Raw genomic sequence first — 27,622 nt, forward strand, 5'->3', positions numbered from 1 at the left:
TTCCTTGATAGATGGTGCAACTGCATAACAAACTACATGACAAGCAGGAACAAGAAGGTTAGTTCCACGCTTAGGGAAGCGGGGGACAAGAGAAACACCGTTGGCAGGAAGAGGTTGAAAGAAAAACAAAAAGCACTGTGGGGATGAGTAGTGTATGTTGTTTTGTGTGATAAGAGTACGAAACTCAGGCGAATAGTGAAGCTGTGAGCACGGAGTGTGGCAAGGAGATTGCCAGGGTCATATAAGCCCGGAAGATAGCCACAAGAGGTAACAGAGAAGCTGTAGGAGTTGGGGTAAAAAGCCCTGTACCTAATGAAATGAGGGACTGAAATCCACGATGCTAGCTGAAATTCAGGGACGTCTGGGTTACCTTTATTACCTTTGGTACCACCGCATTTTGAAGAACTTGTAGTTTTTACAAAACTTTCCCATGGAATCCAGTGGACAGTGCATAACTATAGTTATCATAGGTGTCTGCATGATTTTGTTCTAGTAGCTCAGCTATCTTTGTGAGACTGATGAGGGCAGAGCCAGAGGCAAAGTGCACGCAGGAATGGGGGGAGAGGGAGGAATGTACGTTAGGGTTATTATTCCTCTGTAATCCTTTTCTTAGCATGTAGTAGTTCATGAGGCCTTGGACTGGCTCAGCTCTCTTTCCAGCAGTGGTTCAGTGTGATGGAGTTTGCAATTTGCCTTGCTTTTTTGGTTGGAGGAGGCCAAACAAACCACTCTCTGGCCCCACCTCCAAATTCCTTAGTTGCTTATGCAAAATATTGGTGGGGCTATGGACCACCCCATTCCACTGCCTGTGTCTGTCTTGTTCAGCAACAAGCCCATGGTTTGCAATTGAAGGAGCACAGGAAACTGTGACAAGAGTTCCTCAGGACTGCAGTATTTTCTGGTAGAGCTCCTAGGCTTGTGCAGCATGGGGGTTCAGGCTTGTATCAGCTGTGATTAGGGCCAGCTCTACCAGTAGGTGGCGTTTGGAGGTTGGTGGTGCATGTGAGAGCCTTCCTTCTGCCAGATGCCACCCCCATCTGTTCCCGTGCTAACCCTAAAGATGAGTGAAAGCTGTGCAAACTCTGTAAGTACAGGCATGTGCTGAGGTGCTGCTGTGTCCCATGGCCTTCTGAGGCAGACTTCTGTTGAAAGGGGTTGGGACAGCGAAGCACAGGTCTGTGCTTACAGGGCCCACGGAACACTCCATCTTCTTTAACTTGGGGCTAGCATGGGAGGAGGAAGAGGAGTAGGTGATGGCGGTTGGGGAGGTCTGCCTGAAAGTAGGGAGGGAAGCTATGGTGGAGAGATTCTGGGCAACTGGGGGGGGGAGGCTAGTTGGGCAAAAGCTGACATCTGGGGGTGTAGGGAGTGGAAGGGGACTTGTAACCTGGGGGTTGGGGATAGAGAGGGAGAGGGGAGATGCTTCCAACCTGGGGGCATAGGGAGGAGAAGGGGGAGATTCTTGTAACCTGGGGACTGGGGCTAGAGAGGGAGAGGGGAGATGCTTCCAACCTGGGGGCATAGGGAGGAGAAGGGGGAGATTCTTGTAACCTGGGGACTGGGGCTAGAGAGGGAGAGGGGAGATGCTTCCAACCTGGGGGCATAGGGAGGAGAAGGGGGAGATACTTGTAACCTGGGGACTGGGGCTAGAGAGGCAGAGGGGAGATGCTTCCAACCTGGGGGCATAAGGAGGAGAAGGGGGTGGTGGATACATTTGAAGGTTTGCCTAGGGTGTCCAGTACGCTGTGGCTGACCTTTTCTGTGGTTGGGCCGTTTTTTATCTTCAAGTGGAGATGATGCTGCTTTCAGTCTCGTTTTCTTGGTGTAGAGTAGCTCTTGGGGACTATAATTGGCCCTGTTATCTTTTTCCCAGCTCTCAGACATATCCTGTATTTTATTTTTTGGGTGCTGAACTTGCTCATGTCCCTTAGCTCACCGCCAGTAATAGTCTGCTGGCCCACAAGTTGTAGTAGTACTATCGTTAGTTTTGGTCAGTGTACTTTCTGAGAAGGAAAAAGAATACCTACTACTGTCTTAAGAAAACGAAATCTGATTTATTAAGAAAGAGATGACCTTTGGCAAAGCATGCCTTGAGTTTTTTTGAGGTCAGAGAAGATGATTGTGGTAGAAGAGTGCTCAATTTTATGCAGAAAAAGGGTAACGATGCAAGCTTTAAAATGTTTGAGACAAAAGGCAGGAGTATAGCCAAAACTGGAAGGAAGCAAGCAAAGAAACGAGTTAATTCATATTATAAAACTCTTATTCCTTTATAATCTCTAGATACAAGGCTATGTAAAATCATTTTAAGGATTTGTTTTCACACTTAGTGTTTCACATTGTGATAACCCAGAAAATTGGGAAGGGGAGTAATGAGGAGATGGTTGCAGAATAAGAGCTGTTAGTTAAAACAATAAAAAGACAATAGCTGGTATAAAATGTAATTATATAGGTACTGTTTCTAAGGTATAGAGTAATGAGAGGAGATGGCAAGTTTATAGCTGATAACATGGGGAGGAGGAATAACTGCGGAGTGGATGACAAGAAGGAGGAAAAATCAGAGCAAAAAAAGTAAGGGAATTCTTGTCCAAAATATTCTCCCACTCTCCCAGAATAAAAAACAATGTAGTGGGAGGGGGGGTTCTCTTCCTGCTTCTATTTACCCTGGCGGGTAGCTCACGAATATGGGGAGTGGTTGGGTTGTGGGGAGGGAGGGAGGGGGGAAAGGGGGGGTTGGTTATTGTTTTTTGGGGGAGGGGTGGGGGGAGTTGGGAATGAAGGGAGGGAGAATAAAATGAATGGTGCAATGGTTAGCATGATGAGTTGGATTTGTTGGTAACCAGTTTAATGCCTGGTGATGAATATTTGTACCTTCACTAATAAACATGTTGAAGTTGGAGAGAGGGGTAGGAGGGGAGCAGCAGTCAGCGCTGCGTGCGTCTGGTAGCGCTATACAAATGCTAATAATAATAATAGAGGGGTTAATAGCTGATTCCCAATTTTGTGTAGGCTATAAGAACCCAAGCTCTCTACTATGACTAGCTTTGATCTATGAGTGCTCTGGGAAAATAATGTTTGAATTATTTACATGTTTTCATATATATGGACTGTTATTGTTTTTGACTTGATACAAATCAATAAAAAACAAAATTGCAATAAAAAGCAACAAAGTGAAAAAGACAAAAAAAAGAGTACATTTTCATTTGGAAAATATTTCATTGTTTTAACATCTAAAACACTTGCTGGTACCTACATTTTCTCAAGTATTTTCCACCTCTGGTAATAAAATGCAGTCTGATCCAGAAATAGCTTAATGTTTTGTGTGGATTCCTATTTTTTTTTTCTGCATGAGTAGCCACATTTTGTTGTCTTATGGTTCAAAGGTAAACCCTTTTTTATTTATTTTTTTATTTTTTTTTTTAAGGAAAAGCAAAATCGTGCAGAGGAAGCTGCCAGTTCAGAGAATTTGCTAGATTCTAAAGAGATGGACCGCAACCCATCGCCACCAACAAGTGATGATGAAGAGGAGGGGCCCGAGGGTGACGCCATTGGGGACACGGTCTATAGTAAACATTGGATGTTCAACACGCTAACGAAGTTGATTGAGGTATGGGAAAGGTAGCAGGGATCAAGCTCATGGAGGCTCCTAGCCACAGCCTGGATCCAGTACTTGAAGTTTTGCTTGGTTCAGATTGGCCTTTATTTAGATCTATTTATTGTCCAGTCTTCAAAGAACCCTGCGTGAGATGGTTGTATTAGCTGCTTTAATATTTTACGTGTTTTATTAGACTCTAGAACTACAGTTTTCCATTTTAAATGTGGCCATTGATTGTGGGGTTTGTAAGCTGGTTTGTGTTTAAATAGCCTGTGCTGCAGTATATATATATGGATAGAGCAGGGGTTGCAGTATATATATATGGGTAGAGCAGGGGTTCTCAGCCCAGTCCTTGGGACAATCTAGCCAGTCAGGTTTTCAGGATGTCCACAGTGAATGTGCATGAGAGAAATTTGCATGATCTATCTCCATTGTATACAAATTTGTCTGATGTGTATTCATTCTGGGTATCTTGTGTCCCAAGATCTGAGTTGAGAACCATTAGTATAGAGATATTAGTTTCTGATTTTTGGAATGGCTCTTTGGCTCTGTGTTCTTGCTGTCCTGCAGTAACTTTTAAGCTTCTGTTAGTGAGTGAGAGCTCCTTGATGGACCTCAGAGCAATGTCAGAGGTAAGTAACAGTTTGTGAATGTGCTGATAAGAAAAGTGTTAAACATTCACTTACAAGTGAAAGGATGATTCAATTCTGCTCATGAGAATTTAATTTGGCATTTGTCTGACATCTGTTGTGTCATATAAAACAACATCCACACAGAATGTATTTGGTTACTCAAAGGCAGAATTATACAATTGTGGTGGTAATGTTCAGCCAACAGCAGTCATCATTTTGTGAGACCCTGGCTGCTGCAGGCTGAACTGGGCCCTGTCTGGGTGCCAACACTGAATATATGAGCACAAGGTAGTCACCATAAGTTACCTGCATAGGGCCAGATTCAATATATATGGAGACTAAAATCTAGTTGTGTCCGATTCATGCGCCTAGCGATATTCTATAAGCCATGTCTACATTCAGACGCTGTTTATAGAATAGCGCATAGGGCAGGTGGATATGCCTAGATTTAGGTGCGGTTATTTATGCCTATGAAAAGCTGGTGTAAATGCCTACGCCTAAATCTAGGCAAGCTCCCCTGAATTCTGTAATCACTCACATAGATGTGATTGATGGCCCTGACATGACCGCACCCCCTTTTTGGCTTCACACATGAGCATTTACATATGCTGCTTTTTAGAACAAAGTGCGTGTAAATTCCATTTATTACATTTATCCACCACATTTCCCCGTACAGTTTTGAGTTCAATGTAGCTAACAAAAAGTTATTACAAAATACATAAACCCACACATATCAATAAAGGAATGAATAGTAAATACAGTGGGGGAAATAAGTATTTGATCCCTTGCTGATTTTGTAAGTTTGCCCACTGACAAAGACATGAGCAGCCCATAATTGAAGGGTAGGTTATTGGTAACAGTGAGAGATAGCGCATCACAAATTAAATCCGGAAAATCACATTGTGGAAAGTATATGAATTTATTTGCATTCTGCAGAGGGAAATAAGTATTTAATCCCTCTGGCAAACAAGACCTAATACTTGGTGGCAAAACCCTTGTTGGCAAGCACAGCGGTCAGACGTCTTCTGTAGTTGATGATGAGGTTTGCACACATGTCAGGAGGAATTTTGGTCCACTCCTCTTTGCAGATCATCTCTAAATCATTAAGAGTTCTGGGCTGTCGCTTGGCAACTTGCATCTTCAGCTCCCTCCATAAGTTTTCAATGGGATTAAGGTCTGGTGACTGGCTAGGCCACTCCATGACCCTAATGTGCTTCTTCCTGAGCCACTCCTTTGTTGCCTTGGCTGTATGTTTTGGGTCATTGTCGTGCTGGAAGACCCAGCCACGACCCATTTTTAAGGCCCTGGCGGAGGGAAGGAGGTTGTCACTCAGAATTGTACGATACATGGCCCCATCCATTCTCCCATTGATGCGGTGAAGTAGTCCTGTGCCCTTAGCAGAGAAACACCCCCAAAACATAACATTTCCACCTCCATGCTTGACAGTGGGGACGGTGTTCTTTGGGTCATAGGCAGCATTTCTCTTCCTCCAAACACGGCGAGTTGAGTTCATGCCAAAGAGCTCAATTTTTGTCTCATCTGACCACAGCACCTTCTCCCAATCACTCTCGGCATCATCCAGGTGTTCACTGGCAAACTTCAGACGGGCCGTCACATGTGCCTTCCGGAGCAGGGGGACCTTGCGGGCACTGCAGGATTGCAATCCGTTATGTCGTAATGTGTTACCAATGGTTTTCGTGGTGACAGTGGTCCCAGCTGCCTTGAGATCATTGACAAGTTCCCCCCTTGTAGTTGTAGGCTGATTTCTAACCTGCCTCATGATCAAGGATACCCCACGAGGTGAGATTTTGCGTGGAGCCCCAGATCTTTGTCGATTGACAGTCATTTTGTACTTCTTCCATTTTCTTACTATGGCACCAACAGTTGTCTCCTTCTCGCCCAGCGTCTTACTGATGGTTTTGTAGCCCATTCCAGCCTTGTGCAGGTGTATGATCTTGTCCCTGACATCCTTAGACAGCTCCTTGCTCTTGGCCATTTTGTAGAGGTTAGAGTCTGACTGATTCACTGAGTCTGTGGACAGGTGTCTTTCATACAGGTGACCATTGCCGACAGCTGTCTGTCATGCAGGTAACGAGTTGATTTGGAGCATCTACCTGGTCTGTAGGGGCCAGATCTCTTACTGGTTGGTGGGGGATCAAATACTTATTTCCCTCTGCAGAATGCAAATAAATTCATATACTTTCCACAATGTGATTTTCCGGATTTAATTTGTGATGTGCTATCTCTCACTGTTACCAATAACCTACCCTTCAATTATGGGCTGCTCATGTCTTTGTCAGTGGGCAAACTTACAAAATCAGCAAGGGATCAAATACTTATTTCCCCCACTGTATATGAAGAATTCAATAATAAAACATAATGGGGAGAATGGAAGGGAGAGATTAGGCACCAGGATCAGTTGACAGAAATTGTTTGAAAAGGAAAGTTTTCAAAAACTTACTAAAAACCAAATAATCATGTTGGCATCTTATATTTTTCGGCAAGGAATTCCACCATTTAGTACCTTGGTATGAAAAAGTAGCTGAATATATAGATTTATAAGCTACTTTCTTACAGGTAGGAAAATGAAGACATGGGTATTCTTTTGCACCAAGATTGAATTGCAAGAAGGCAACATAACAAGGGGCAATACCATACAGAATCTGAAATATGAGAGCACAGAGTTTGAATATAGTCCTGGCCCTAATGGGAAGCCACTGCAAATGTATCAGCAAAGGAGTAGCTCACTCAAAGCATGATACATGCATGACAAGTCTAGCTGCAGTATTTTGGGCAGTTTGCAGTTTCCTTAAGATGCATTCTTTAACACCCTGCATGGAGAATTACAATAATCAAATTGGGTCAAAACAAGAAGATTGAACAAGTAATTTGAAAATATCAGTTGAAAAAAAAAGCCGAATGTGCTTCATTTTCCAAAGTAATTTAAAAGATTTAGTAACCACTGAGGACACCTGAGATTCAAGTGCCGATCAATAACTGCCCCTAAAATTTTTAGAGTGGACTCTAAAGGATAAGAAGTACAGTCAGTGCTAAAATTGCTGTAGGGATTATGGTCAAACAGATTAGTTATTACCAAAAATTAAAATTGTCTTCTCCCAATTTTAATTTTAGCCTGAATTCAGAGGCCCAGTGTTCCATTAAATCAAGGCCAGTTTTAATCCTATATAGAATTCTCTGGATGTCACCTTGACTCAAGTCTTCCCCCCCCCCTTTCAGCGGAGCCATCATGACATTAAATAATATTGGAGATAGGGGTGAGCCTTGCAGCACAGCACTATTTGGAGACCAAGATGATGATGATTCACCCAACATTTTTAGTGTTGATAATTGGTGGTTGTTGGCCAATTATCAAGAGTAATTGGCTTGATAATTTAGTAGCACATGTAAATTGGCCCTGCACACAAATTTACGTGTGGTACTCAGCACACCATGTAGAGAATCCGGAGGATAATGCAAATACTCAACATTAGAACCTGAATAGCTACCCGGTTAACTGAAAACAGCCTTCTAGCTGTCCTAAGTGCGTGTAGTTAGAATAGGATATGGCACCACTGCTGAATATTGGCAGTACTTAGCAACTCTGACCATTCCTGCATTAACTGAATAGGTCCATGGCATATTGCCCAGATTTTCAGTGGCACTATCTGATGATGTGCTGCTAAAAATCTGGGTAGGATCTGGTCTGTGCTATGTAACCAGATACGAATCTCTCCTACCCGGCCAAATGGTGCTGAACATTGGGCCCTGTATTTTTATTTGACAGGTGAATTCCAGATATCAGAGGGAATATGATTTCAGGATAGGAAGGAATGACAGAGGATGTATGAAAGTGGGAAGGATTTTGTGATTCCTGGTACTGCAAGGAAGAGAGAGAATGACTGGAAACAGTGACAGACTGATATGGGGGTAATTTTATGAAGTGCACCAAACTTGGGCGCTAAGTGCAAATTCTGTGATGGGATCTGGGTGCATTTAGGCACACCCACCTAAGGTGTAAATGCATGCACCTAAATGCTGTACTTTGATGCATAAATGACTCTGTTCTATAACGAGTGCGCAATTCTGGGAGACGCCCAAGGCCTGTGCTGGTTCAGAAAAGAGAGCAGTAATGGCCCTTAAGCAATAATGAGTGGAGTGGAACGGGTAGACTTGAATCCCTTGTTTACTCTTTCCAAAAGTTCTAGGACTAGGGTGCATGCAATGAAGCTACAAAGTAGAAAATTGAAAACAAATTGGAGAACATATTTCTTCACTCAACGTGTAACTAAACTCTGGAATTCGTTGCTAGAGAATAGCTTCCTAAAAGAAAAGCCCATAAGCCACTATTAAGATGGACTTGGAGAAAGTCCACTGCTTATTTGTAGGATAAACAGCATAAAATGTACTGCTCCTTCGCAGCCCTCTGGACTGGCCCAGCTGAAACTGATGGGTTGTGTATGCCTTCCAGCAGGTGGAGACTGAGAATAATGATTCTTGAGAGAGCCATTCAGAGTCCAGCCCTCTCAACTCTCAGTATTCTCAGTCTTCAGCAGGTGGAAGATGTGGTGAGCCCTTCAGTCTTAGTTTTATTTTCTATTCTCTAAATGTACTCTTTCCTTTTCTCTCTTCTCCACTGGTGGTTTAGTCCTGGCAGAGGCCGAGACCCAGGGGGGTTTCTTTGGCCTCAGGAGTGCACACTCGGGCAGCCGGGTCCCTCCTCCCTATTTCACCCCGAACCTTCCCTCAGCTTATTTTGGCTAGGACTTTGTTCTTTGGAGGCTGGTCTGCACCCTTCATGGGAAGGGTGTGTTAGAACCATGGGAGACAGCCACATTTGCAGAGTTTGAAAAAAAAAAAAAAAAGAAGAGAGAATTTACCTTAAGAGTACTGCAATGGTATTAAATAAAGACCAATGTGAACCCGCTTGCATTTCTCTCCTCATTACTTTCTGTAGCTGTTCCCCAATGCTTTAGAGCTTTATTTGCTTTAAAAAAAAAACAAAAAAACAAAAAGAGAAATGTCTGCCAAATCGAAACGTTGCGCTGTATGTCAGCGCCAGGGTGTTTTTGTCGATGGATGGAGTTTGTAATATTTGTATTGCTTCTCAGTCAAAGTGTCTGCCGGTATTTTCAGTCGCGGGTGCAAGCTCTTCTGGTTCCTCTTCTGTTGTGGCGGTTCCTTTAGAGTCAACTGCAGTTTTGGCGTAAACGACCGCTATGTTAGATTCTTTCCTCCTCAGAGCAGCCGTCTGCTCATGCTGAGACACTGTTGCAGTTAGGACCTGAATCGCTCCTGCCTGTTTTGGAAAGACAGCGGGAAGGAGCCCTTGAGGGGGGGTTTCCTCCAGATTTTGTTTTAGCCATGTACAGAGCTTATTTATTGCACAATTCCTCTTCTCGGTCCTCTTTTTCTGTGGATTCAGCGCAGGGGGTTAGTTCTTCTGCCAGAAGGTTTAGGGTCTCTTGGGAGGATCAAGAGACAGTGGATCCCATTTCCTCTGCCTCTCTGGGTGAGGGGGATCAGTTTGATGACATGGAAGTTTATGAGGAGGAAGAGGATTCTTTCCTCTCCACTAAAGCTTTGCCCCCCCAGGGGAGGATTCCTCAGTGGCAAGTGTTTTTCACAAAGAGAACTTTCAAAAGTTGATTTCCTTAGTGGCTATGACTTTAAAATTTGAGGAGTCTCTGGAGCCTGCGGTTCCCTATACTGTGGACCCGTTAGTTAAGGGAGTCCGTAAATCTGCTAAATCTTTCCCTGTGTATCAAGATATACGAGATATTGTCCAGGTGCATTGGGATGTTCCTGATGTGCCCTTTAGGCTTGCGCACTCCATGATTCGTCTCTATCCTCTTCCAGAATAGGACAGGGAGTGGCTCAAGCCTCCTCTGGTGGATGCAGTGGTGTTCATGGTCACCAAAAAGAACACTAGTGGGGTACGGCTCTGAAGGATCCGCAGGACTCTATTAAAGAATGCTTTTGATGTTTCAGCGTTGGCTGTTCAGGCAGTAATTTTCCTTATCGCTAGTACCCAGAGCATGTTTCCGGTGGTTGGAACTTGTACTGGATAGAGAAGTGGATGATTTCTCTTTAATTGATCAAGAAGTTGCCAAAATTGAGATGGGATCTGCCTTTCTTTCAGATATTCTTTGTGATTTGCTGAGGTCTTCGGCTAAGTCCATGGCGTTGGGAGTCTCTGCTCGGAGAATTCTTTAGTTCGGACAATGGTCTACGGGTGCTGCCTTTCTGTTTGGAGATGAATTGGACAAGCTGGGCAAGAGTTTAGGCGATACCAAAGTCCCTCTGCTTCCAGAAGACCGTCCACGGGTAGTTGGTTGAGGTTTTGTTGCAGCCAGAGGTAGGGGCCGAGAGGTTCGGAGATTTTGCTTGGGCAGAGGTAGTACTTTTCAACGGTCTTGATATTTTCAGCATTCTCAGTCCTTTCGTGGTGGCCAAAGAGGTGGCAGAGACACTTCCTTTACCTCACAATCTTCCGCTTGTACGTCCCTATGAAGGTTTGTTGGTCCATTTTGCAGTTCCCATAGGAGGTCGATTGACTCAGTTTTTGTGGAAATGGGCCCAAATTACTTCAGATGAATGGGTTCTCGACATTATTCAGGACAGTTACTCTCTCGAATTCGCATACAAGTTGCCGGATTGCTTTCTGGAATCTTCCTGTCGGTCCAGAGTAAAGGCTCGGGCAGTCAGAGACACTAGCTAGATTAGTCACCTTAAGAGCGGTTTGCCCAGTCCCAGTAGAGGAGCAGAGTTCTGTCAGATACTCAGTTTATTTTGTGGTACCAAAGAAGGAAGGTTCCTTTCGCCGTATTCTAGATCTTAAGTCAACCTGGCTGTTCGAGTGCCCTGTTCTGTATGGAAGCTCTAAGGATCTTTACTGTGGCCGTTCAATTAGGAGAATTTCTCACGGCCTTAGACCTTACAGAAGCATATCTTCACATTCTCATTCGTCAAGCGCATCTTCGCTTCCTATGGTTCACAGTATTGGGCAAAACTTTTCACCAAAGCTTCACCAAGGTCATGATGTTGGTAGCGGCAGCAAGGCATCTTAATGCATCCGTGCTTAGACGATTGGTTAATCTGAGCAAATCTTTTCACGAGAGTTCTCAGGTGACGACTCAAGTTATTCAGTTTTTGGAATCTCTAGGTTGGTTGATCAGTCCTGCAAAGATCCGGTTACAACCTTCCCAGACCCTAGATTATCTAGGGGTCACTTTTGACACACTTCGTGGAAGGGTCTTTTTTTTTTTTTTTTTTTTTTCCCCCAGAACAGCGCATTCTGAAGTTACAGCAACAAGTCTGGGATCTTTGCTCACAGCCGCTTCCCTGTGTCCGACTTTATATTCAAGTTTTGGGTTCTATGGTCGCAACCATAGAGGCAGTGTAGTGGGCCGGAGCTCACATGAGAAGTCTCCGGAACTCTTTTCTTTCAGGTGGTCCCCTCAGTCTGGTTCCCTGGAGAACAGATTATCCTTGCTTTTGGTGGTTTGTCAGGACCTTCACTGGTGGCTTTGAACCAGCAGTTTGTCGAAAGGTCGGCTGTTGGAGTCCCCTCAGTGGATAGAGGTGACCACTGATGCCAGTCTTCAGGGCTGGGGAGCCCTTTGCTTGGGTCTCCTGGTGCAAGATCTCTGGGTTGCTCCATCAACCTCTTAGAGACCAGAGCTATTCAGCTAGTGCTACTCCACATTCAAAGTCTTCTGGAGAACAAAGTGGTGCGTATCTTATCAAACAATGAGACAGCAGTAGCATAGGAGTGGAGGAGTAGCCTAGTGGTTAGTGCAGTGGACTTTGATCCTGGGGAACTGAGTTCAATTTCCACTGCAGCTCCTTGTGACTCTGGGCAAGTCACTTAACCCTCCATTGCCCCTGGTACAAAATAAGTACCTGAATATTTGTAAACCGCTTTGAATGTAGTTGCAAAAACCTCAGAAAGGCGGTATATCAAGTCCCATTTCCCATATATCAATCAACAGGGTGGTACCAGAAGTCGTCTTTTAGCGCAGGAGACCTTGCAGTGTGCAGAGAAGCACCTGATAGACCTGTCAGCCTCTCATGTAGTGGCAGTTCTCAATGTTCAGGCGGATTTTCTCATTCAATCCCTCTATCCCGGAAAATGGTCTCTCAGCTCTCAAGCTTTCGAAACGATTGTTCGGATGTGGGGTCCTCCGGTGATGGACTTGATGGTGACTTGGCTAAATGCCAAGGTTCGCCGTTTCTTCAGTTGCAGGAAGTATCAAGGATTGGAAAGTTTTGGATGCACTGCTGTATGTATTTCCTCCCTGGCCGTTGACCAGGAGAGTCATTCAAAAGATAGAGAGGCATATGGGACTAGTAGTTCTGGTAGCCCCCGATTGGCCGAGCGACCTTGGTATGCAGATCTCCAACGCCTTTTCATGGAGCCCAGTCCTCGGCTGCCAGAATTGGGTGATCTCTTATCCCAAGGTCCTGTGCTCATGCCAGACCTGGCATGATTTTGTCTTGACTCTTGAAAGGACTAGGTTGAAAAGACCAGGCTATTTGGCGGATGTTATAGGGACCATGCTTCGTTCCCATCATCGTTCCACTTCTTTAGCCTATTCGGGTCTGGAGAATTTTTGAGGCCTGGTGTGAGGAACAGGATTTAGTCTCTTTACATTCTTCAGTGCCTCAGGTTTTGGAGTTCCTTCAGGGAGGATTAGATAAAGGCTTGATGTTAAAGTTCAGCTCGCAGCTTTGTCGGTTTTTCCGGGACATGTCCAGGGTAAGTCCTTGAGTACTCATCTGAATGTCCTTTGTGTGTTTTTTTTTTTTTTTTTTTTTTTTTTAGAGGTGTCAGTGTCCTGCGTCTGCCTTGGCGTCCTTCCTTCCCTTCTTGGGATCTTAATCTGGTACTTTTGGCTCTGGTTCGAGTTCCTTTTGAGCCCTTAGTTTCTATTTCCCTCAAGGATCTTACCTTGAAGACAGTTTTTCTGGTAGCTATTTCTCTGTGAGGAGAGTATCTGAATTGCAAGCCTTATCTTGTAGAGCACCCTTCTTAGAGTGTCTGTCAGATTGTGTAATCTTGAGGCCGGTGCCCTCGTTTTGTCTGCCTTTCATGTCAGTCTTTAGTCTTACCGACTCTAGGTTCTTCCAGAGGGTCAGAGGAGCAGCGCTCTCTATTCAAGCTTGATGTTCGCCAGGTCTTGAAAGAATATGTGCAGAGGAACGAAGACTTTCGTCGGTCGGATTGCCTGTTTGTCCTCTTAGGTGGTGGTCATAAGAGGTTTCGTGGCTTCTAAAGCTACGTTGGTGAAATGGTTTAAGGAGGCGGTTTCTTCTGCTTACATTCTGCACAAAAGACCTATTCCAGAAGGAATTTGAGCTCACTCCACTAGAGGCCTGGCGACTTCTTGGGCTGAATGTCCTTTAGTTGCCCCTTTGAATATTTGCAAGGCGGCCACATGGTCCTCTCCATGCTTTTGTTAAACATTACAGAGTGGATGTTCAGGCTCATTGGGATGTGATTTTTGGTGAGCAGGTGTTGACAACGGGGCTGTTAGGGTCCCTCCCTTACCAGGTACTTGTAACCTGTTGGAAACTGGATGTTGAGCGTGATGGACCTTGATGGCAATGCTTATGTTCTTATGAGATTAAGACACCACGTGATTCTTTGGTGAAAAATAGGTTAGGTGGAAAGAAGGAGGAAAGGTGGTGGTGGAAGTTGGGCTAGGGTGCCAGAAAATAAGTATGGCAGAGGATGGAGGACGATACATTATTTTTGAAAATTTTCTTGCTGAGAAGGGGCCTCAAAACTTCTTAGAGTGAAATAGTTGGTTGGCCCTGACTCTGTGACTCATTCCCATTCCTCCCTTGATAGATCACCATGCCTCCTTTTCCATGGCCTCCCTTTTATACCCACCCCCAACCCAACTGCAGTCGCAAAGAATGGGGCCTGTGAACCAGTTGTCCCTACGTTTTTCAGTCTTGTGCATTTTTCTTATTTACCTTTCTGTGACAGGTCCAAGCATCACAGTTTTATTGTGTATAACTTTTTTTTTTTTTTAATAAACTCATGTTTATTGACATTAATGCACAAGACAGGGCAGTACTTATCATAACAGAGATATAATACAATACCAAACATGCCCTTGTTCAGTTTAGATAACCTTTTTCAACATTTTATAATATTTTTCTCTTCCCTCTCCCGCCCCCTCCCCCCCCCACTTCAGGAATTTAAAACTCTACTACGGGCTACTGGAGTCAAGGTGTCCCAAAAGGGTGCCCGAACTGAGCAGAATCTGTCTCCCTTCGTTCCTGCAAGATCAGTAATACCACTACGTTCAAACGAGCACATGTAGATCATCAACGAGCGCCATTGTGATACTGTTGGAAATTCCGAAGTCAACCAGATTTGTAAAATTGTTTTTTTTGCCATCAGCAGAGCTTTATGCAGGAACAAACGAGAACCGGACCATGCCAGCCCCTGTATGTTGTAATCACCAAACAACTGTCCTGGAGAAATACGCCACCATATTCCCCACATCAAGGAAACATGCAACGCTAAAAGTCTCCAAAACTTCTGAATACCTGGACAGGTCCAAAACATGTGGCCCAGATTTGCATTAGCATTCCCACACTTAGGACAGGTGTCTGAATCTCACAGTGTGGCCCGGAACGTTCTTCTCAGCGACGTATGTAGACGAAACATAAACTTATACTGTAATTCCCACCAACAAGCGTTTTCTGTGAGTTTGTAAGTACCTATCAAGGTGTTTTTGATACTCTCCGGAGTTACCGAAAAAGCCAGTTCTCTAGTCCATTGTTGCACCATCCGGGTAAAGTCTGTCGATTGTAAATGGTCTCTTAAATGAGCGTGGAAATAGTTCAACGGAATCCTACCCTGTGCATCAAGCCCGAACATTGTATTAAAACATTCCCACACTGTTACTGATAAATCTTTCTTAGTTAAAAAGTTAACATAATGGCTTAACTGTATAAATGCAAAGGGGTCCCTTTTTTCCAAGTGAAATTCTCCACTAATTTCTGACAATGTTTTCATCCTTCCCTGTTCTGATACCACATGACTCAGATAAGAAATATCTTTAGCCCTCCAGTCCCGAAATGTTCTGGAGGTATCTCCCACCGGAAACTCCGGATTACCTCCTATAGAAAGCAATGGGGACACTGATTTGTTTAGAGTAAAAAATTTGCAAAGCCACCTCCATGTCTGTCGCAAAGGGCAGAGCACAGAGGAAGCCATACTCAAATTAGAGAGTTGCCCCTTCCCCTGTTGAAGCCAGCTGGTAAAATGCAAGGGCTCGAACCAACTAGTTTCAGCAGCTGTGAGGGAAAAATGATTAGTGGCACAGAACCAATCTGAAATATGGCGCATGCCACTAGCCACAGAAAACATACGTAAGTCCATCAATCCCAAACCTCAATGGATTTTTGGCAAAATTGCTTTGCTAATGGTCATACGTGCCCTCTTCCCCTGCCACAAAAACAAATTTAATTTCGTCCTCAACCATTTGTCATCTTTAGAGGTCAGAAACATGGGCAAGGTTTGATAGGCATATATCCATACGGGAAACAAGACCATATTATAGAGTGCTACCCTACCCATCGGAGAAATAGGCAAATCCTGCCAACTCAGCAAAGACTGCGCCACCCTCTTCTTTAAGTTTGTCATATTCCGCTCATATAGGGAACCAAAATCAATTGGGATCCTTACTCCCAGATAAGTCACCTCCTCTTGCACCCACTGGAGTGGAAAAGGGCCCCCCCAATCTAAACGTATCCCCACTCTGGAAGACAAAGCAACAGATTTTTTTAAGATTCAAGGAAAGTCCCGAATATAGCCCAAACTCATCTATAGCTGCCAAAACTCTAGAGAGAGAATTCTGGGGGTCAGTCAAGGTCAAAAATATACCATCCGCAAAGGACAAAACCTTTACCAGGTGAGTTGGTAACTGAACCCCCGCAATATCTGGGTCAATCTCAATAGTACATAATAAGGGCTCCAGATATAACAAAAATAAAAGAGGAGAAAGGGGACACCCTTGTCTGGTTCCCGCTCTAATATGCAGCGGGGGGGGATTTGGACTCATTGACTAAAATTCTAGCTACGGGTTCCCTATAAAGTACCTTTACTGCATCTAAAAACCATCCCCCCCATTCCTATGTAGTCTAATACTTGGAATAGGTACCTCCACCTTACTTTATCGAACGCCTTTTCGGCGTCTAGACTAACAAGTAAGAGGTCCATATCCCTTGCATGGCAGTGTGCAATTGCCAAAAGTACCTTCCGTACATTAAGGACTGAGTTCCTATTTTTCATAAAACCTACTTGGTGTGCACCAGTCAAAGTACTCGTGAAAGGTGAAAGCCGATCCGCCAGAATTCGAGCAAGTATTTTAAGGTCCATGTTGATAAGGGAAATAGGGTGGAGTCATATCGCCCTATCACCGGGTTTACTCGGCTTTGGGATTAAAGTCACCAATGCTTCATTACCTCCTGGGGGGGGAGCCCCCCTGCTCTTTCACCTCAAAATATTCAATAAGAGGGCCGCTAAACTGTGGTGGAAGGGTCTTATAATATTCCGCCGGAAACCCGTCCGGGCCAGGCACCGAACCCAGCGGCAAAGACTTTAACATCCTCTGAATTTCCTGGGCCTGTAATGGCTTTGAAAACGACTCCCTAGCAGATGGGGAAAGCTGGGGAAGCCCCGCATCCACCAAGTAGTCTTCCACTGCCATGTCTGTAAAATCCCCCTCTCCAGAGTATAATTTAGAGAAATATGAGTGAAACTCCTTAACAATCCCTTCTGTGGTACTGATTCTAGCCCCACTGGAGGAAATCACCGATGCAATCAATTTTCTGCGACCCCGTACTCTCACCATCTGAGCTAGGAGCCTACCCGGCCTATTCCCATATCTGTGAAAATTAAACCCTCTCGGTGTTAAACTTTTCTGAGTTTTCTCGTGAATTAGGGAATCTAGGGCCACCCTCGTGGAGGACCAAAGATCACGGGTTTCCTGTGAGGGTCGCTGCAAATAACCTGCTTTAGCCAGACGTAATTGGTGTTCTAAACGAATTATACCCACTGAGAGCTGTTTGGCTCTGGCACTCATATACGCTATAACAGCCCCCCTCAGTACTGCTTTCGACGCTTCCCAAAAAACTGTTGGAGAGTCACAAGAATCTAAGTCAAATTCTACATATTGCTCCTGTTGGGCTGCTATATATTCCTTAAATTTTTCATCTTGATACAAATAAGATGGGTATCTCCAGGAATATCCCGAGGTACCAGTAGAGGTGAGCATCATATCAGCCCAAATCAGGGAATGATCAGTGACTTCCGTGGGACCTATCTCAGCCTGTGTGATTCTGACAAATAGCGAGTGATGCACTAATATATAATCCAGTCTCGACCAGGATTGATGCACTCTTGATTGGTGGGTATAGTCAACTGTGGAAGGGTGGAGCAGCCTCCAGGGGTCTACCAACTCTAGGGATTGACAAAGTATGAAGTCCCCTTTCTCCCCGTATCTCACTTCTTTGTTTTCCTGTAGACCTATCCACTTCTGGGTCCATGGTCTGATTAAAATCCCCCGCCCACACCCAGGGGGTTTCAGAGTATCGTAGACCCAGAGAGATTAATGATACAGCACATACATATAACTTTTGCCCAGATATAGTTAGTTGCAGTAGAACCACCCAGTGGCGTACCAGGGGCTGGGGGCGGTCCGCCCCGGGTGTCGGCGGGTGGGGGGGTGCTTCGCCGTCTCCTGCCACCACCCTGCGTTTTTTTTTTTAATTCATTCAGCGAGGGAAGCAGGCAGCGCCTCGTGTCTGCCCTGCTGTGTGCTTTGAAAAAAGAAAATCGCTTCGCTGGCGTCAGGCCGGCCTTCTCTCGCTATGTCCTGCCCTCGAGGAAATAGGAAGTTACCTCAAAAGTGGGCGGGACATAGCGAGAGAAGGCCGGCCCGACGCCAGCGAAGCGATTTTCTTTTTTCAAAGCACACAGCAGGGCAGACACGAGGCGCTGCCTGCGTCCCTCGCTGAATGAATTAAAAAAAAAAACGCAGGGTGGTGGCAGGAGAAGAGGGCTCCGTCGCTCTCCACGGAGGGGGAGGGGGGGCTCAGATGGGAGAAGGAGGTGGGGGAGCTCAGAGGGGAGAAGGGAATTGGGGAGGGGTGGGGGGAGCTCAGAGGGGTTCGCAGAGTGGAGAAGGGAACTGGGGAGGGGTGGGGGAGCTCAGAGGGGTTCGCAGAGGGGAGAAGGGAATTTGGGGAGGGGTGGGGGAGCTCAGAGGGGTTCGGAGAGGGGGAGGGGAGCTGAGAGGGGAGAAGGGGATTGTGGAGGGGTGGGGGTGCTCAGAGGGGAGAAGGGGTCTGAAGCTGGAACTGGGGTCTGACAAGGGGGCAGGAGGGAGAATGGGTCCATGCCTGGGGCAGGTGGGAGAATGGGTCTGGGGCTGAAAAGGGGGGATGCAAAGCATGTGGTGGATGAAGGGGGCTGGAACTGGGGGCTGAAAAGGAGGGTATTTGGGATAAGGGGGCTAGTGCTGTAACTGGGGGCTGAAACTGGGGGCTTTAAAGGGGACAGGGAGAAGTGGCTGGGGTCTGAAGCTCAGGACTGATGGGAGAAAAGGGCTGGGGACTGGTGGGATAGTGGGGCTGAAAAGGGGGGCAGGTGGGAGATGTGGGCTGGGGCTGGAACTAGGGGCAGGTGGAACTGGGGGCTGAAAAGGGGGGGCAGAGAGAGGGGACAACAGACCCTGGATGGAAGTGGGGAGCGTGAGGGAGGGCAGACCCTGGATGGATGGGTGAGGGAGGGCAGACGGATTGAAGGGGCAGAGAGAAAGGGCGGATGGTGGGTGGAAGGGGGAGAGAGAAAGAGGGCAGACTGGGGCAAATGGTGGATGGAAGGGAGAGAGAGGGCAGACAGTGGATGGAAGGGACATTGGAGAGGGCAGACACTGGATGGCAGAGAGAGAGCAAAGACAGATCCTGGATGGAAGGAAGACAGTGAAAAGAAGATGAGAAAAGCAGAAACCAGAGACAACAAACTGTAAATATATATTTTTATTATTTTGCTTTAGGATATAGTATTGTAGCTGTGTTGTTTATAAATAGAACATGTAAATAAGGTAATCTTTTTATTGGACTAATTTTAATACATTTTGACTTAACTTTCAGAGAACAAAACCCCCTTCCTTAGGTCAGGATAAGATACTGTACTGACCTGAGGAAGGAGATTTTGGCCTCTGGAAGCTAAATGTATTAGTCTAATAAAATGTTATTTTATTTTCTGTATTTGTTTTATTTCTATTTGTTAATTTGTAAAGTGGTGATTGGTATTTGTTAGTTTTTTCAAATTTACATCTGCTGTCTTTATATTTAGCACAGTACTAGGGGACATTTTCTGTTTCTGTGGTGTTGCATTGTATGCAGAGTCTGGCATCGGGGGTTCAGTTTAATTTTTGTCTAAATAGAAAGTTTATGATTACTTATTCTATAGTGGATTAGGGTGTATCTGTGCTTTCGGTTGGCATTGACTGTGCAGGATCGACGATCTGTACTTATCTGTCTGTTTTCGTTTTACAATAGGTGAATTGATGTTCTAGTGCTCACTGTAGTGTTTAAGATGCTTTCCTTTTCCTTGTGTGACTCGTAGAAATTACTGCTTATGGTATGGTAGAATTGCTCTATAGGTCTTGAGTGTTTTGTATTCTCGGTCTGCCTAGTACTGGATTTGGGGGGGGGGGGGGGGGTGTGTTAAAAAATGACCGGCCCCGGGTGTCAACTACCTTAGGTATGCCACTGGAACCACCCTACCCTCTTGGTCTTTACATATCAACCTTGGATCACAGAGCATACCCTTCCTAATCAGTATTGCTACTCCACCTCTTTTAACTCCCGAAGAAGAATAAAAACATTCACCCACCCACTGCTGCTTAAGTTTTTCATGTTCCTGGTCAGTCAGTTTCGTCTCCTGGAGACAAGCAATAGACACTTTGTGTCGTTTCAGTTGCTCTAATATCTTGGTTCTTTTAATCGGAGATGAAATTCCCGATACGTTCCAAGATATCAGATGCACCCGATCCTTATGGGATTATGTTAGTACACCAAGACATGTCCCCGCTACACAATATATCCTCCCCGAGGAGCCCAGCCCTCCTCCCCGGGGAAACGGAGCTTTTTTGTATAGTGAATGTAGACTCCAGAAGAAATTCACCTATACAGCTGCATAAATTCCTGAAGCTATTTCCCTCCCCCCCCCCCCCAGTCTTCTCCCCCACCTTCTACCCTTCCTTCCCCCCTACCCTTCCTAAACACTGGATTCCTGTTATTTACAACGGGATAGAGGTCACTTCCATGCTGAAGACCCCCCGTCACACCCAAACAACAAATACTGAATTCCAACCCATACATTTGCCACACATTCAACAGCCCAGATACCTGTTACAGATTTAGTTTATTAGTCCAACACACTCATTGAATCTATGTCCTTCAGGTATCTGCTGTTGTGCCCTCCGTAGTGGGCTGCCCGCTCTCCATTTTCTGCCCATAGGTAGCAGCAGCAGCATTAGTAAAAACTTGCCAGCCGTTTCCGTGTTTAATTTTCAAAACCGCGGGGTAAAGGAGCATAAATTTAACGTGTTGACCATGCAGTCGCTGACAAATTGGATTAAATTGTTTCCATTTGTCTTGTAAAGCAGATGAATAATCCTGAAAAATGTGGATTAGTTTCCCTTCATATTTTGTAGCTTCTCTCTTCTGTCGGTACCCACGTAAAGTTTCATCCTTGTGGATATAATTGTGTACTTTGATGAGGACTACACGTGGGGACTGGCGGCCATCTTGTAATCGGCCAACCCGATGAGCCCGCTCTAAGCACAGCGGGCCCATGCTGTCTGAGAAGGCTTATTCCCTCTTTAGCCTCTTACCGGGACTGTGCAGCGCCTCTCTCCTCTGTCCGAAGGCGCTGCACGGGCAAGAAGAAAGCTGATGCCTGTAGGTTACCGACATCAGACAGGGGCGGGCCCAGGAGGAGAGAGACGCGCCACAGAAGCTGGGCGAAGGCAGGCATCAGCTTTCTTCTTGCCCGTGCAGCGCCTTCGGACAGAGGAGAGAGGCGCTGCATGGTCCCGGTAAGAGGGAGGGGGGCCCGATGGAGGAGGGGAATGGCGGCGATGACCCCAAGAGGGGGCGGGGCACAGGGCGGAGGATGTCGGGAGGCGGAGCTGAGGGGAGACAGAGTAGTGAGGAAGGGAGGGGGGCCGGGGCTGCTAAAGGTACGTTTGCTTTTCTTCTTAGAATGCAGGGGGAAGTGGGGCAGGGGGGAACGGCGACCACGGGTGGGGAGGGGGCAAGGACGGCCATACAGGACGCTCCTGATGAGCGCCTTTGCCCCCTCCCAACCCTTTTTTTTAATTTTTGTTTTGATTTGGGAGCCATGTGCTTGTGTTTTGACTGTGTTTTGACTGTTTGTGGCATGCGCAGAGCAGCTAACATAACGCTTGGCTGCTCTGCGCATGATTTGGGGGCCGATTAACGATGTGTATTGTGATTCTTTGATACATTGTACGTTTCAATACCGATCTTAGCATGTGTGACTTTTTTTTTGGTGCATTCTTCGTTATTTTAAAATCGTTAGGGACTTTAACGATTTAGATTTTTTTACGTTTGGTTGCTGCATCTGGCGCTAAGTCCTCAATACTTCTTCCCTCCCAAACTGTAAACATATTCTTCTGAGCTAGAGTCAGTGGCACCATTTCTGTAAGGGGAGGTGGAAGAGCACTCTGCTGGTACAGTGTGACCTTGCATTTACCGCTCTCAGCAAAAATATAGAAAGATGAAGTTTGAGCTTTTAGCTATGTAGGTCGTGGGTCATGCCTGTCAGTAAGCAGAAAAATGCAAATCAATTCATTGTCCAACTGTATTTGGTGCTATTTTTTTTGATTTGGGCTGCTTTAGGTGGATGCCTTATCTGCCTTAGTGAAAGGGCCAACCCTGGTCTGAAAGAGAAGGCTCTATTTTATGCTGACCATTAGGATTTGGTGGAGTGATGACTGGTACATCATCATCTTTAGGTGCAGTGGCCAGTGTCTTCACACTACTCCCAGCCCCAGCTGGTGTGGCTCTGGGTTTGGATGGTGTATTAGTGAAGTGATGTTAGTATTCTGATCCTGTCCCCCCCGCCCCCCCCCCCCCTCCCCGTTCTGGTCTGGTTTTAGTTTGTACCCCTCTTTTCTTTTCAGTTGGAACTAGGGCTAGGATTTGGCAGTATGGGTTTTCATTTTAAACTTTGTGGAGGAGTAGCCTAGTGCTGTGGACTTTGATCCTGGGGAACTGAGTTTGATTCCCAATGCAGCTCCTTGTGACTCTGGGCAAGTCACTTAACCCTCCATTGCCCCTGGTACAAAATAAGTACCTGAATATATGTAAACCACTTTGAATGTAGTTGCAAAAAGACTCAGAAAGGCGGTATATCAAGTCCCATTTCCCCTCCTTTCCCCCTTTCTGTTTTTATGACCTATTCAGTCCCTTCAGGTCAGACATCAACACAACGGTCTGCAGGCAGGGGACGCACAACTATACTCCCTTCCGTGAATGCAAAGATCTGTGTTTCCTGTCACATTATAAACCATAACATTGTACTGTTTTAACACCTTCTGACCACACTCATCTTTCCCTCTGATCTCCTTCCTACCCCTATCTTTCCCTTTGAGACTGTTATTGGAATTCTTTTATGTTTTTTTAACATATATATTTTGATATTGTCACCTTGCTCCTACTGTCTTGACCTGAGAGAGAAGGTTCTAGCCTTCGAAAGCTAGTCAAAAAAATGTATTAAGTTAGTCCAATAAAAATAGTTATCTTTTTTATTTGCTTGGGGCCTTCACCATTTTTGTTTACCATTTTTCTAAGGCCATTTCTGAAGGAGATGGGGAAATGCTGACAGATCTCGATGAAGACATGGAGAATGAAATTTGCAAATTATGGGACATATCAATGGATGAGGTATGATGTAGACAGATTTTCAGGAATAGAGTTTTAAAGTCAGCCTTTAGCTGCTGCGTTCTCTCATTTCTATAAAATTAGTATTTTGGGTTCAGTGGCAAGACACCCTAGGTGCATTGACAGGTGTAACACAGGGCTCAATTCTTGCCCCAACTCTTTTCCTCTTGACAGCACTCCCACAGGAGGTGGTGGAGATGAAAACGGTAACGGAATTCAAACATGCGTGGGATATGCATAAAGGAATCCTGTGCAAAAGGAATGGATCTTCTGAAGCTTAGCCGAAATTAGGTGGCGGAGCAGGTGGGGGGAAGAGGGGTTGGTGGTTGCGAGGCGAGGATAGTGGAGGGCAGACTTATACGGTCTGTGCCAGAGCCGGTGATGGGAGGTGGGACTGGTGGTTGGGAGGCGGGGAAATACTGCTGGGCAGACTTGTACGGTCTGTGCCCTGAATAAGGCAGGTACAAATCAAGGTAAGGTATACACATATGAGTTTGTCTTGTTGGGCAGACTGGATGGACCGTGCAGGTCTTTTTCTGCTGTCATCTACTATGTTACTTAACACCTGAATTCAGTTGTTTTGGAGTTACCACTTTTTGTTAAACAGATGACACCCAGTTTCTTTCCACTTTTAATGCTAATGATTCAGAGCCCATACCTACATTAAATAACTGCCTGGGTACAGTGGCTGACAGCTTTCCAAGCACAGGTTGAAACTTTATCCAACTAACTCTGAATCTCTTGGTTTTTTTTCCAGACATTAATCCCTAAGCCTTCTCTGCTCTTTACTCCTCTATGGACTCCTGTAACCATCTTTAATGGTTACAGATTTGTTCTTTGGTTACTGCCTGTATTATGGAATAAGCTCCCTGATGTAATTTGCTTGGAGAGTTCTTTGAAAAAAATTAGGACTGTCTTTCCATTAAAATTTTAATTGCGATTAATCATACTATTAAAGGTATTTTATTTCCCACTACAGCTCCTTGTGGCTCTAGGAAGTCATTTAACTTTCCATTGCCATAGGTACAAAATAAGTACATCCATCCCTGTGAGCAGCACCAAGCTCTTATGGCTGCTGGAGCTCACTGTCTCACTCATAGTTTTCCATCAGCGGACCCTCCACTTCTGCTCACAGGTCTGTAGCTTAATTCCTTCCCCCCCCCCCCCCCCCCCCCCCCGCAGTTCTACCTTTAAAGTCTTCTACTGGTTCCTCTAAATGGCTGTATTGCACATATGCTGCTGTGGCCTGCTCCACAGCTTTCCCTCTGGCCTGTCCTGCCTCCTCTGCAGGGCAAGACTGGTCAGAGGGAAAACTTTAGACCAGGCTGCAGGCAATGTATCTGCAATGCTGCCACTGGTAAGGATCAACAGAAGGCCACCTTGGTAGACTGGCACGAGGTGAGGGGTGATGTTGAATTGATGATGGTGGGAAAGATGTGTGTTTCCGTCGGACAGGGACTGGAAGTGGAAAAGTGCAGAAGAGACATTTGGAGGAGATGGTGCAACATGATTAATTCTTCAAGTCGCAATTAATGCATTAATCTAAACTTTAACTACGATTAAAATGCAGCCCTTTTTAATGCTGCTCTCGTCAGTTTCTTTAAACATTTCCCCTCTCATTCTATAATCTTGCATACATGTTTTTCTGCTTATCGCACAGATTATAGAATAGTGCCAGTTATGCATGTAAGCTAATTGTCGCTAACCAATCACCTATAATTGGAGTTAATTGGTGCTAATTAGCACTAAGCAGTTATAGAAACACGATGGTAGATACGGGCCAAATGGTTCATCCAGTCTGCCCTTCCACAGTAACCACTAACTCTCCTTTTCCTAAGGGATCCTACGTATCTGTCCCATGCTTTCTTAAATTCTGGCACACCGGTAGGCCATCCCAAGCATCCACCACCCTTTCCTTGAAAGAATATTTTCTTAGATTCTTCCTAAGTCTGTTTCCTCTTAACTTCATCCTATGCCTTCTCATTCTAGAGTTTTCCTTTATTTGAAAAAGGCTCACCACCTGTACATCAACACCACTGAGGTATTTAAACGTCTCTATCATATCTCCTGTCTCCCGCCTCTCTTCCAGCGTATGCGTGTAACTGCACTTTCCTCAGCATCCCTCTGGACCGGCCCAGAATGTGAATGTTAATCAACTTCTCTGAATTATATTCGAACATGGTGTGCCAGTCTTGTCATTTCTCCGTTTCCAGCTTTGGTGTCACTTCTCTTAAGGTGCAGATTACAGCATTCTTGTTTCTGCGGTTGTATCAAAGAAAAACCTTAGCTGGTCATCCTGACGTTCACTTCCTTCAGGGAGCGGGTCTCATTCGCCCTCCTAAACCCCTCTTTCCTGCTTGGGACCTTAATTTAATCGACGAAATATCCAACTTTCGTAAATCCCTGAAGATGTACCTCTTCAATAAGGCCTACAAAGAGACTCCATAGCTTAACTATACCACCTCACCAATCCACTCTAATCCGAAACTCATCTTTCTATACCTATTTTATTAATACTTCTTTTCATCCTTAATCTCTTTGCATCAACAATTGTATCTGACATCCTGGTATGGCATTACCATAACAGACCTCTTTAAGCAACATTGAGCCTGCAAATAGGTGGGAAAATGTGGGATACAAATGCAATAAATAAATAAAATGATAGTTTCTGCACGCCTTCCAGTAGGTGGGGACTGAAAACTTTGATTCTAGCGAGAGCGAGTAAGAGGTCCTGGTTAACTGGACTCAGTATTATCAGACTCCAGCAGGTGGAAGGTGGTGAGCCCTTTAGTCTCTTCTCGCTTTCCTTCTTTATTTTAAAATATTAATAATATTCTTATTACTAGGAGAAGTTTAGGATTGTTAGATAGTGTTATTGGTTCTGTGTGTCTGTTAGCCTTTTGATTCTTTGCACCGGTATCTCTTGCTTTGGAGGCTGAGCTCTCTCTATGCCTTGGGTGCCAAACCCGGGTGGCCGTATCCCTCCCCTCCCCCCCCCCCCCCCCCCCCATTTTCTTCCCTTTTCTGTGGGAATTGTAGTTCTGTAGCAGCTTTCCTTAACCTCTTCAGGGGAAGAGTGTTTTAAGGTCTTGGAGAGGCAGCCATTAAAAAAAAAAAAAAAATCCGGCACGAATGAGCAGAGCAGCTCCCATTCAGCCTGTGCTGTGGCATTGTTGTAGCTCCGATTGGGGTCTGGGTTTCTGTAAAAAACAAAACAAAAAAACAGGCTTCTGGTCAGCTGATTCAGCGAGAAGCTCTGTTGTTGTGCAGTCTGTCGGCAACAGGGCCTCGGGGTGAGTGGTGTATGTAAATATTGCACCGCTGTGGAGTTCTCTTCAGATGCTGGTCCTTCGCGTTCCGCTCCGTCTTCAGCAACTGCGACACTGCAGGATTCCAGGACCAGTGCAGATAAGGCACCAGCTCCCATTTGCCGGGAAACACCGCCATTTTACCTGCTCAGTCAGTGCTGGAGGCTTGCTTCTCAGCCGCTTCAGGCGTCTGAGCAGTCAGGGTTAGCTCCTTTTAAGGGAAAATGTGACTGCTGCAGGGGGGATTTCCTCCTGATTTTGTCCTGCAAATGTACAAGCGTTCTTGTTACAGACATCAGGTTCACCTTTAGGAGGGTGTTCAGATAGATAGGTGGCCCCAGCTAAGCGTCCAAGGGCGTACTGGGATCTTGAGGAAGATCTGGTATCGGAGCCGGATCAGGAGATGCCTTTTCTGGGTAGCACTGGCTATTTAGAGGAAGGTTTGACTTGTGAGGACCCTAGTCTGGAGGATTCAGATGCAGATTTTTCATTACCAGGTGAGGACTCTTCGGTGGTCAGAATTTTTCACAAGGAGGATTTGCAGGACCTTATTTCTTTGGTTTCCTCTACCTTGAGTTTTGAAGAAGAGGTTCCTGCGGCCGTGGAAGGACGTAAGGTGGCTTTTCTGGTGAAGGGCATTAGAATGCCAGGTAAGACTTTCCCTATGCAGCAGGATGTCGGGGATATTATTCAGGCACAGTGGGATGTGACAGATTCTCCTTTCCGGCTCGCTAGGTCTATGGTTCATCTCTATCCTGTTCCGGATTCAGACAAGACCCTTCTCAAGCCACCGGTGGTGGATGCGGTGGTCTCTGCTGTTACTAAGAGAAATACAGTTCCCATGGATGGATTCAGTATAGACGTATGGAGGATGTACTAGTTTTGATGTCTCTGCTTTAGTGGTTCAAGCAGCTAGCTGTGGCATTTTTTCCCCTCCTTCTAGGTATGCATTCTGTCAGACAATGCTGTGGCAGTGGCTTATGTCAACTGTCTGGGGGGAGCAAGGAGTTACCTCTTGGAGCGAGAGGCAGCACAGCTCATGAGTTGGGCAGAGTGTCATCTGGCCGCCCTCTTGGCATCTCACGTAG

The 27,622-nt window shown here is 45.5% G+C and overlaps 2 protein-coding genes across 5 annotated transcripts in view; both read left to right on the top strand.

Moving 5' to 3' along the window:
- Positions 1-27,622, top strand: part of GTF2H1 (general transcription factor IIH subunit 1) — a 1,055,813-nt gene that overhangs the window by 33,206 nt on the left and 994,985 nt on the right. The gene's annotated exons all lie outside the window — the stretch shown is intronic.
- SAAL1 (serum amyloid A like 1) overlaps positions 23-27,622 on the top strand; it is a 100,235-nt gene continuing 72,635 nt past the window's right edge. For 2 of the 4 annotated variants that reach the window (XM_030201096.1, XM_030201098.1), the window contains exons 1-3: positions 23-57; positions 3,422-3,604; positions 23,137-23,229. In XM_030201096.1, the coding sequence (XP_030056956.1) occupies positions 37-57; positions 3,422-3,604; positions 23,137-23,229 (297 nt within the window). In that variant the 5' untranslated portion in view covers positions 23-36. The other 2 variants (XM_030201097.1, XM_030201099.1) reach the window with 2 other exon arrangements.

The sequence above is a fragment of the Microcaecilia unicolor genome, chromosome 4, assembly GCF_901765095.1.
Source record: "Microcaecilia unicolor chromosome 4, aMicUni1.1, whole genome shotgun sequence".
In the NCBI taxonomy this organism is placed as follows: Eukaryota; Metazoa; Chordata; class Amphibia; order Gymnophiona; family Siphonopidae; genus Microcaecilia; species Microcaecilia unicolor.